This window comes from Neomonachus schauinslandi, chromosome 7, assembly GCF_002201575.2.
Source record: "Neomonachus schauinslandi chromosome 7, ASM220157v2, whole genome shotgun sequence".
In the NCBI taxonomy this organism is placed as follows: Eukaryota; Metazoa; Chordata; class Mammalia; order Carnivora; family Phocidae; genus Neomonachus; species Neomonachus schauinslandi.
This window is the reverse complement of record NC_058409.1, coordinates 48042391-48054932: the sequence shown is the minus strand read 5'-3', so window position 1 is coordinate 48054932 and position 12542 is coordinate 48042391. Positions and strand designations below refer to the sequence as shown.

Here is a 12542-nt window from a genome sequence, read left to right as displayed (position 1 = left end):
TTTGTTCTGGTTTTTAGACTCCACAAATGACTACTTCACTTGTATGATACCCTCCAGGTCCATCCACACTGTCAAAAATGGGAAGATCTCACCTTTTTTATGGCTGAGTGTGTGTGTGGTAGGGGGTGCTTCTGGATCTTGGCTGTTGTCGATAATGCTGCTATAAATATAGGGGTGGCATGGTATCTTTCTGAATTAGTGTTTTCATTTTCTTTGGATAAATACCCAGTAGTGGAATTACTGGATCATATGGCAATTCTATTTTTAATTTTTTGAGGAACTTCCATACTGTTTTCCACAGTGGTTATACCAATTCCCACCAACAGAGCACGAGGGCTCTTTTTTCTCCACATCATCACCAATACGTTATTACCTTCCTGTGGTTTTGATTTTAGCCATTCTGTCAGGTGTGAGATGATCTCACTATAGTTTTGATTTGCATTTCCCTGATGACGAATGATGATCTTGAGCATGTTTTCATGTGTCTGTTGGCCATCTGTGCATCTTCTTTGGAAAAATGTCTATTCAGGTCCTCTGCCCATTTCTAATCACAGTATTTGTATTGGTTTTGTTTTGTTGTTGTTTTGTTTGGTGTTAAGTTCTTAAGCATTTTAGATATTAACCCTTTAATGGATAATTTGCCAATATCTTTTCCAAGAAAAGAACCAAGAACCAAACTCAAATTTCTTTTGTTGATGGTTTCCTTCACTGTATAAAAGCTTTTTATTTTGATGTAGTCCCAATGGTTTATTTTTGCTTTTGTTTCCCTTGCCTCAGGAGACATATCTAGAAAATTGTTGCTATAGCCGATGTCAAAGACATTACTACCTGTGTTCTCTTCTGGAATTTTTATGGTTTGGGGTCTCACACTTAGGTCTTTAACCCACATTTAGGTCTTTAGCCCATTTTGAGTTTATTTTTGTATATGGTGTAAGAAAGTTTTGATCCAGTTTCATTCTTTGGCATGTAGCTGTTGAGTTTTCCCAGCACCATTTGTTGAAGAGACTGTCTTTTCCCTGTTGTATATTCTTGCCTCTTTTGTCTTACATTAACTGACCAAAGAAGCATGGGTTTACTTCTGGGCTTTCTATTCTGTTCCATTCATCTATGTGTTCCACTTGTGTGCTGGTACCATATTATTTTGATTACTACAGTTTTATAGTGTATCTTGAAATCTGGAATTGTCACACCTCCAGCTTTGTTCTTCTTTCTCAAAATTGCTTTGGTTATTTGGGGTGTTTTGTGATTCCATACGGATGTTAGCATAATTTGTTCTAGTTCTGTAAAAAAACAAAAAACAAAAAACAAAAAAAAAAAAACTGTTGGTATTCTGATAGGGATTGCACTGTATCTGTAGATTGCTTTGGGGAGTATAAACATTTTAACAATATTAATTCTTCCAATCCATTAAATATCTTTCCATTTGCTTATGTTGTCTTCAATTTCTTTCATCAATGTTTTATAGTTTTTACCTCTTTGGTTACGTTTATTCCTAAGTATTTTGTTCTTCTTGGGCAATTGTGAATGATATTGTTTTCTTAATTCCCCTTTCTGCTTTGTTAATAGGATATAAAAATGCTACCAACATCTGGGTATTAATTTTATATCCTGTAACGTTACTGAATTCATTTATTTCTTCTAACAGTTTCTTGGTGCAGTCTTTAGAGTTTTCTATGCATAATATCATGTCATCTGCAGATAGTGACAGTTTAACTTCTTCCTTAGCAATATGGATGACTTTTTTTTCCTGTCTGATTGTTGTAGCTAGGACTTCCAGTACCATGTTCAATAAAAGTGGTGAGAGTGGACATCCTTATCTTGTTCTTGCCCTTATAGCAAAAGCTCTCGAGTTTTTCACCATTAAGTATGATGTTGACTGTGGGTTTTTCATATATGGCCTTTATTATGTTGAAATGTGTTCCCTCTAAACTCACTTTGCTGGAAGTTTTTTTTCTATTATCAACAGATGCTGAATTGCGCCAAATGCTTTTTCTGCATCTGTTGAGATGATCATATAATTTTTATCCTTTGTTTTGTTGATGTGATGTATCATGGTGATTGATTTCGGAATATTCGACCACCCTTGCATCCCAGGAATTAATCCTTTTAATGTATTGCTGAATGTGGTTCCTCTTTTTTTTTAAGATTTATTTATTTATTTGACAGAGAGAGACACAGCGAGAGAGGGAACACAAGCAGGGGGAGTGGGAGAGGGAGAAGCAGGCTTCCCGTGGAGCAGGAAGCCCAATGCGGGGCTCGACCCCAGGACCCTGCGATCACGACCCGAGCCGAAAGCAGATGCCCAACAACTGAGCCACCCAGGTGCCCCTGCTCTTTTTTTTTGAGGGTTTTTAGATCTATGTTCATCAGGGATACTGGCCTAGAGTTTTCTTTTTCTGTGGTGTCTTTGCCTGGTTCTGGTATCAGGGAAATGTTGGCCTCGTAGGATGTGTTTGGAAGCGTTCCTTCTTCTATTTTTTTTATATAGGTTTTATTACTAATTGTACAATTGGAACTCCATTAATAGTCAATTAACTAATAAATAAATGTAATGAAATATACACAGATTCAGAACCCAATGCTAGATTGATAGTTCAGGTGCCAATGAAATAAATGTACTCTCACCAATACTACTCATTCCACTAACCATGAAAGTCTATCTAGAAAAATACAGTAGGAAAAGTATCAAAACATGCAGGCTTTTCCAGAACCACGAAAACCAAAAGTTTCCTAAGAAGCCTATTAAATGATAATTTTTCATTTTTTTCCCAGAAAGGAAATGTTCCGTCCTCATACCCTCCCCCGGCCCCAAACCACTGTCTATTTACTATGGGCTCGCTGGCTTTTCCAGGGTGGCAGAATCCTTTTGACAATGAGACAGCAAATAACCAAGTGCTCACGTTTTACCAGGGGAGCAAAAGGACAAGCTGCGTCATACCAGGGGTCCACGACAGTGCCACCTGTCCACCTGTCCACCAGTGCCCCAAGGGACACAGCCATGATGGCAGCTGCAACTGCTTTACTGCCTTTATGTGGATCGCCTCCTCAGACACAGAGGTCAATCAAATCTTTGAGAGCCTAGCAATTCAACTAGTCTGGGCTCCAGGAAGCAGAATGACAGGAGCCTCAGAAAACTCAAGGTTTTTTGTTTTTTGTTTTTTTTTTTTTAAAGATTTTATTTATTTATTTGACAGAGAGACACAGCGAGAGAGAGAGCACAAGCAGGGGGAGTGGGAGAGGGAGAAGCAGGCTTCCTGCAGAGCAGGGAGCCCGACGCGGGGCTCGATCCCAGGACCCTGGGATCATGACCTGAGCCGAAGGCAGACGCTTAACGACTGAGCCACCCAAGCGCCCCTCAAGGTTCTTTTAATTAAGACCTCCTGGGCGCCTGGGTGGCTCAGATGGTTGGGCGTCTGCCTTCGGCTCGGGTCATGGTCCCAAGGTCCTGGGATCGAGTCCCGCATCGGGCTCTCTGCTCCTTGGGAGCCTGCTTCTCCCTCTGCCTCTCTCTCTCTCTGTCTCTCATGAATAAATAAATAAAAATCTTAAAAAAAAAAAAAAAGACCTCCTAAACATTTATTACTGAACAACCATTATCTAAGTACTAAATACATATCAAGGAGTACCCTTGGTGCTAAAAAATCCAGTGGGGAATCAGACAGCTGAGGTGGCAAGACTTGGCATTCCCTGGATCATCTCATAATGCTTGGTGAACAGGTTGACCAGCTCCTAAACAGCTATCCCAGTTGGGTAAGAGGGTAATAAATGAAACCGAAGTTTTAACATACACATGCACTAATACACACACACACACACACACACGGCGTCACTGCTGTAAATTCATTTAAATCCCCTCTATGATGATAACAGGGCATGCATTTCTACTCTTTAAATCCCCCAAGGTATTTATGGTCACCATTCATTCCACTTACACTCAAATGCCTTTGATAACAGCCAGTCCATACTTGACCAGTCTGTCTGGGCATCCCCACACAGACAGCCACTTTGGCAGGTACCCCGTCCTTCCCAGGAAGGACAACACATAAGTAAGGTAAGGACTATTTTTTCATCTTTGCAAATATCAGGAAGAGAAAGGGGAAGTTTTCAGTGACTACTTCTGGCTGCAATTTCATCTTAGAAAAAAATCCCCCCCTCCACCTGCGAAATACATAGTAGTTTTTCATTCATTAATAGACTGAATCACAAGGAACTCCGCATGTGTTTTTCTGCTAATTATTCTCACGGCATCTAAGCATGTTAGAGTAAGGAGGCACATTTGGAATATCTCTTCACAGAGGCAGTAGTTGGGATTATGACAAGGATTTTATAGTTTGATTTTAATCTGATCTTTGATTTACAGACTCATGTTAAACCAGCTACTCTGTGGATGGGCCCAGGTGAGCCTATAATGAGATTTATCGTCATGGATTAGGCCTGACCTATAATAATCTGCTCAGGGCTCCCTATGGCTATTCCAGCACTGAGTTATGAAAATTCATCCCTTCACTATAAATAGAACCTAGCTCAGAGGGTAATAACTAGGAGATGTATTACTCCTGGAGTACAAGCACTCTGGAGACTCTGATTATAATGTCCACAGCTGAAGGCACAATTTCACAGTTGAGATTACTACTTTCCAGATGAAAAAAAATTCTGAACTACGGAATAATGCCTTCAGCTACATAACACTGTAATCACACTCAGGAGTTCTTATACCCCAAGAGCAACACAGGTTACCATCAGTTGGTATGGGAAGCTGATTTAGGGAATGGAAGGAAGAAGTTGCAGGAAGAAGCTTAGATAACCCTAACTTCCTATTTGCTTTATCCAGAGGCTTAGGTGTAATCAACACGTCCAATAACCTTACCAACTTCACTAAAAATCTAACAGATTTAAAGGAGTAAGTAATTATTTCATGTAATAAACTAGCAAAGTTGTTTTTTGTTTGTTTGTTTGTTTTTAAGAAGACAATATTGACTGCTGGCCACGGGGTAGTGAGATGCACTTTCTCAATATATGAATGTATAAATCTGAACAGCGTCTATAGAAACAGTATTTAGCAGAAGTACAGAGAACTTCCATAGTGCTCATATCTTTTGCCACAGTGATTCCACTCCAAGAAGTTACCCTAAAAACATAATTAGAGGTGAACAAGGAGTTATTAAAAGCCTGCTCATCACCATTATCTGCAATAGGAAAAACTTGGAAATGACCTAAAGGAAGAAATTTTGAGAAATCCACACATTGGAATATGCTGCAGTCTTTAAACTGAGTCACAAAGGATAAGTAGAACGCGAACTCATAGTTGCATTCCACAACTTTTGTTAAGCCATTTATCCAAGGGCATTCAAATTGTTCCTACATCAATATTTAACGGATACTCTCTCAGAGTTAACTAATTGGACTTTGGCTCAGGTTTTTGTTTTGAGCTATAAAGCTAATGAAGTATTGATATAATATTAAATGACTGCAAATAAAGTCTGTACCCTAAATAAATGCTGACATGATGCCAGTGCATTCTGAATGAATTAAAAAGGAAAAATGCACTTTTGCATACATTTGGTGAATTCTCCCTGACTCTTCATAATGCATTTGTGCAAATGGAAAAGATGAATATTCATCAAGGCTCTTTGAATATATTACAGTTTAAATAATTTGGGTCTTAATATTTATAGTACATCATGAAACATAATTTTTTCATTAAAATAAATGGATACTATGTCAAAAGAGGGCGACTGAAGAAACATGAAATTACACCACTGAATCTAATATTAAAAGTTGAAAAACATTATTTGAAAGCACTTCCCCCCCCCTTCAAAAATGTTAGCTATTCTAGAAAGTATATTCCAGTGTGTCAGGTTGGTGAGTACTGAGTCAAAATGAGGAAGCAAGCAATAAGCTGGTTGACCATCACACAGGAAGGACAAAAAAGGTTACACTACTGCTCCTAGCTGGTGATCTGAGAGAAAGGGCTCATTTCCCTCCCTTCTAATAATACCACCTCCGCTAAGCCTGACAACCCCGAGGAAACACTATTCTGATAAACACCAGGTACATCAACACCAGCATTTCCTAGGTAACAAGCACGGGGCAAAGGACTGCCCATGAGTTGGTTCATGTGATCCTCACAACAACCTTATGAGGTTACTACAACCATGACCCCTCTTCATAGATGAATAAACCAAGGCTTACACAGCAAGTAAGTGCTACAGAGTGGAGCTCATCTCTTAACCAGTTTGTTCCCTACCCCACAAATCCCTTTTTCCAACTTAACCACTGTAGTTTAACTCTTGAATATAGTTTCCATAGTGAATTGGTCTCTGGCTTGAAGATTAGCTTCTTGATTAGGCTAAATCTAAAACGTTAACCACAGATTAAAAATAAGCAAACAAAAAGAAACAAGAGTCCATTCTAGGGCCCTAGACATGTATAGAAAGGAAATAACATTTGTTTATGCATTCATCAAGTCTTCAATGGGCACCTACTCTGTGTCAGCACTATTCTAGGCCCTGGGAAGACAGCAGGGAAAACAGGAAGAATCTCTCTACTGTCATGAATTTTTCATTAGAGTGATTAAGAGATACGTAATAAAGTAATAAACTAAATTGTGTAGTATACTGAAAGGGGATAAAGCTATAGAGAAAAGCAGGGTGTACAGCCTATAGTGTGGGGAGCAGTTTCAAACAAATGGTCAAGGAAGACCTCAACAAGAAAAAATGTGATATGGGGAGGTTCCCACACACCAAGCAGATGAAGCTCACGTTCCTAATCAAAGAGAAAATTGGAGAAAAACACTGTCAACTAGTTTTCACTATGTTTCTGCCATCTATCCGTTCCTCCAAAGTACAAAAGAAGTGAGGATTTCATATGATGGCCACATATACTATTTTTAAACTCTAATCATCAAGGCTTACAACCTTATTTTCCTACAGAAAAATAAGTTACCACGGGTCCTGCTTTTGTCTCTTGAAATTTCCATCTTTCTTGCCAGAAAGCAGCATCTGTATAAATCCCCCTGCTTCTGACAACTCTGACTTCTTTGATAAACTACCCATGTGTGTGGGGAGGGACAGAAAGATGGGAGAAGCAAATGGAGAAATGAGTTTTCCCCTCTTCAGATTAATGTATATGAAATATACATCTGACACTTCATCAGCACTCCCGGCTGGTGTCCCAGCAGGCGGATACTGGCTGAGCATGGATTCTGCCAGCTACCAGGCTACTTAGGATGAATTGGCAACATGCCATTTATCTGAAATGCCCAATGTGTCTGGGAGAGGGAGCACAATGACATTTAGCATTGCCAAGGAAAACTAGATACTTCAGGCTAGGAATTAATCTCCTCCTTGAGAAGGTAGTTAGCATTACCCTGAAGCTTGCCTATGGCAGTTAAATCACTATAGGTCATGCATTTACTAATATTCATACCTACCAAACCACGAGGCCTTCATTTATATCTTACTAACATATGAATACCTCTCAGGTTGAGAGTCTGTACTTTTCTGAAATGTTTGTTGGTGTGTTGAACAGGAAATTCTGTTTTGTCAAGTGTAATGCTGTCATGTGGACATTTTGATTCCTGTTTTTCCAATTTTTCCACACATGAAGACACATATTGCTTCAGATTAGTTCTCCAATGAGCCAACAGAACATTTAAATCAACGTGACCACATCATGACTGCTTACAAGCATATTATTGGAATTTCCTTGAATGTGGACAGTGATCCTCTCTTCACTATTTTGTCACATTTTTTTGAGCAGCCAATGTGGAACTACACGAGACTGGTTCATTACATGGACTTCATGGCTAATCACGAATTTAAGATACACACAGAACAAAAACAAAGAGGTTGTAGATGGATAGTCTTATTAGACCACCCATTACAGCACAGAGAATCACATCATCACTCTTGCCTTGCAAGTAGAGTCATCCGTCACTTTGTAGGAATAATTATTCATTCCATCAACAATATTTATTGAATACCTCCTATGTGCAAGGAGTTGTGCCAGGAGCAGTGAGGAGGACAAAGTCAGAGCAGACAGGAATTCTGCCCTCAAGGAGCTTGCAGTCTAGCAGAGGATATAAAGCGCCCACACAAAGAACTGCAACAAATCAGGAGGAAGGGTGACTTATAGTTCTAAGACAGGGGCAATGGAGTTGAGAATAGTGGCCTGGAGAGAGAATCAGAGTGAAGCACTTTCTACGGTTCAGTGCACCACATGACACATCACTTGTTTAGAAGGAAAAGAAAAAAAAAAGGAGTTCTAAGAGGGCATTTCCATCTCTCAACCATCATTCTCTATCACTATAGAGATAGTTCATTGTAATCAGTAAGATAATTTAGATGTAATCCAATCCAAGAAACATGAAACAGATTAATGGTCTTCAAAGGGTACCAAAAGCAGAAAAAATCATTAGCCTGCACTGGGAGACATACTGAAATAAGCGATATGGCCCAGAAAGCTGGGCAGATAGCAGAACCATGAGGAAATCAACATGGTGCTCTGCCTGGCAACTCTCCTCCAGCGGCTACAGCTCTTACTAGGAGAGAATGGGGGGCGGGGGGCAGGGGGAGAAGACTTGGTCAAACAGTCTGCAAATAGTTCTCCTTCGACTACCATCAGGAAGTAATGAAGTCTCTGAAGGAAAGACATGATGAGTTTTTCTGAAGTCTTTCTCTGAAGGAAAGACATGATGAGCCTTCACTGTCGAGTGAATGGTTAACTGCAGTCTGGCTTCCGTACTCAAGCTTACCCATAATATGTTACTAACAGAAGTAGTAATACTGCTAACATTTGAGACTTGTTATGTGCCAGGTGCTATTTTAAGTTGCTGCCTATGGGATTTCAGCACTTTCTCTAGTTTTGCTGTCAAGCAAATAGTATAAAAACTCACAGAACTGATAAGCTAATAATTAAACGACTCTCCGGTAAGAATTTCATCAGACATACTTTGAGGAGTACTCTTTCGTGTTTTCTATTAATAGTTCTCTTTACCTTTTTATCTCATTCTCAAGTATTTAAGTCACCTGACATGTGTTTTACCAATGAATGAATCCATTTCCGAGTATGGGACGACCAGTATTAGATGAGATATATTCCTTTTAACAGCGTTGTTTTAATCAGAATCATTTACTTGGCAATCAACATACAGGATTACTATCTGAGTGTTAAGAGTAATTTTGCAGTGACCCAAAAAGCACTTGTTTAAAAAAAAAAATCACTAATTGTGAGGCATTTCCCTCTTTCCTTAAAAAGTAAATGCTTTCAGTAAAACAAGCTCTTGATAAAATTCCCCAAGAAGAAAAAGTAACATTGAACTTGGGGATGGGATGATGGCAAATGGTTTTCAATTAATTCTTTTTCTGTAGTTTCTAGTTTTAGTTGGGTAGACCTTCTAAACTGACCCCTTAAGCTTCTTTCCTACTTTTGTTCTTTCACTTTTGATTTAACTTTCTAGTTGGTAGGTTTCCCTGATTTCAGTTTCCTAACTTTTTTTTTTTAAGATTTTATTTATTTATTTGACACAGAGAGAGAGAGTACAAGCAGGGGGAGCGGCAGGCAGAAGCAGAGGGAGAAGCAAGCTCCCCGCAGAGCAGGGAGACCAACTCAGGCCCGATCCCAGGACCCTGGGATCATGACCCGAACCGAAGGGGGACACTCAACCTACTGAGCCACCCAGGCACCCCAAGTTTCCTAATTTTTTATGATTTTTTCATTTTGACTGTAACTATCATCATTTTAACTGTGCCTTTAAATATAAGTCCTAAAATTTTCATGAGAGGAAAAAGATGAACTTTGGTTCAGAGACCATAGTCAATTTTGAAGTCATAAAATATTCTGAAACTTTTTTAGGGATAATTATTCACTGTTTTCACAATCTTTATTATCCTAGAAGTAGAATCAGGGGATTCCAAAGTTGATTTCCAGAGCTTAAACACCTTTTTTCATCTTGCAGGTGCAGCTGAGTTGATAAAATAGGAGAAACTAAGTGATTTGCCGAAGTTTATACAGCTATCTAGTGGCAAAAGTAAGACTAGAGTCCTGACCTAAATCAAATCTCTCTGCATTATTGAATGATTCTCAAATATCCAACTTAATTTATTACTAATGCATAAAATTATAAGGCACCATAATATATTATTTGCATCTCCATCAGTAAAAGATATTTAAAATCTACTCCCAAAACATACAACCCTACCACCAAAAATAACTTAAACAGAGACTTCTAGGCTGTGCCAAAGGATGAAGGAGAGAAGGAACAGGCCCAGGAGAAAACAAAATTCTAGGAAGCATCGGGGTTGAAAATCAAGATCAACACTGGAAGAAGTGAACAAGGAATGCAGGAGGCCAAGCTGCAAACAAATACATAAACACAGATGCCATGGGTCAACCAGTAAATGTGGAGAGAGTCCTGAGGTGGGGATAACGCGACCAGTTTCAATTACCACAAAAAAGAAGGGTCCAGGCCAGAATCATCAATGGAAAGGCAACCTAGGGGAAATTTCTGATGGGAAGAAATATGTTCGCATGGCCCAAAATTTATCTTCCCACAGAATGTTTAATGATGGTGAGATTAAAAGTCTAACTCCAATGGAGACATCAACACCATGACTGTGGGGGGGGGGGGGTGGAATTAACATCACAATGAGGGGCAGATGGACATAATGGGCCTGCAGAAGGCAAGCCCTGAAAGGACACGTCACCACCCATGTCCTATTCTGGTCTGGAATGCAAAATGTGAACCTCACAAAGAGGAAACATCAGACACATCAGGCACGTGTAATAGGAGAAACATTCCATTCTTTAAAAATGGGAAGGGGAGGATAGTCTTCAAAAATGTCTATGCCATAAAAGACAAAGTAAGGCTGTGGAAAAACTCCAGATTAATAGAAACAAAATAGACAGGACAATTAAATGCAATATATGACCCTAGATTGAATCCTACACTGGAGGAGAAATGCCACACAGGACACGATTGAGCCAATTGATAAAAATGAAATACAGAATGGAGAGTAGATAAAAGGCTTATAGTCAACATAAATTTACCAACATTTCTGACTGTGATAACAAAAGGCCATGAGACACACCTTACTCTCAAATAGTTCAAGCAGTTATCTGAGTGTGTGTACATAGATACGTATATACACACATATGTATATATCTACCTCAGCCTATATCAAAGGAGAGAGAAAAAGCAAATTTGGCAGGAAATTAATAGCTGGATCAATATGTTCTACATATTTTTCATATTCTTCCAACTTTTTGGTAGTCTGAAATTATTTTCAAATAAAGAAAATATTTAAGAAAAACTCAGATATTTTCATTTCTTTGGAGGGAAGAGAGGAGACAGTCAAGGTAACAGAAACACTACAGATTAGGGTGGGGGCGTGGAGAGGAGACTTGGAAAAAATTAGCACACTCAGTGCAAAAAATTTCACAGTGCTTCATGTTAAATGTGGATAAGTTCAAACCTAGTTAAACTCAATACACTTAAAATAGTCCCTAGGGTGGTGGGGAGATGAAACCACATCGAGGCACCATGGACACCGGCAGAGGACACTCACCAGGCTGGCGGTGAGCGAGGGTGCCGACTGGCCCAGGGCCTGGCTGCGCATGCGCACGAGGTTGGATGTCTCCGTGGAGGCTGGCCAGGCCTGCCCTGCCACAGGGTTTGGAAGGAGGTACCTCCCTGTTGGGGTGAAAGAGAAGACAGTGTAAGTGGCAGGCAGAACATCAGCACTTCTGTGAGAATGGCAAATCCCTTCTTGGCCATTCCTTCTCTACTGCTTCTACCATACTCCTTACATTTTTTCATCGCAACCAGAGGAATATTGTTTTAATTAAGTCAGGGGATCCAGTCCCTAGTTCTGACCCTGATTTCCCACATATACCCAAGGAAACCTCTTCAGCTCTGGCATCGGCAGCTTTCAGCAAGGGCAGGATCAAGTATCTTGTTACTTCTGCCTATTCCACAGGAACTTCTGGAGGATACATATAAATACACAAAGCATCCTCAGCATCATGGAAGTAAACCTGCACTTACAAATGGACTTTTTAAATATCTAATATGAAAAATGATCTCAAGATCAACTAGAAAAGAGTTGACAAAGTAGAGATCATGACCAACAAAAGGAAGAACTAGAATTCTGTCATGGTGAAATGGGGCTGCTGCCTCATTCTCAAAGCTTCGCTCTCTGAAGAACTGGTGGTCACCCAACCATGTCCACAGGACACACGTGGTATCCATTTGCATACATCAGGACATCAATGTCAGACTAGGTTCACGGAGCTATTTACGTCACCCTTGAACTCTAATGTATGTGTATATGCCTCTAACAGTCAAACAGGCGAACCAATTTGCATTACATTACTTCCTCACCACAAGGACTAAACTAGTTACCAAAGCACAGGAAGTAAGGTTCCTTGACTTCAGGGAGTTAGAATGGACATGAATATTCATGCAGCAATGGAGCTCAGCGAAAATAGAAAACATGTTTGATTTTCATGTGTTTCACACTAATACTAGCATAATGACTGGC

The 12542-nt window shown here is 39.7% G+C and overlaps 1 protein-coding gene across 3 annotated transcripts in view; it reads right to left on the bottom strand.

The window, feature by feature from the left end:
* Nucleotides 1-12542, bottom strand: part of MAST4 (microtubule associated serine/threonine kinase family member 4) — a 542918-nt gene that overhangs the window by 351392 nt on the left and 178984 nt on the right. For all 3 annotated transcript variants that reach the window (XM_044916860.1, XM_044916859.1, XM_044916861.1), the window contains exon 3: nt 11568-11692. In XM_044916860.1, coding sequence (XP_044772795.1) covers nt 11568-11692 — 125 coding nt within the window. The remainder of the gene's footprint in view (nt 1-11567; nt 11693-12542) is intronic.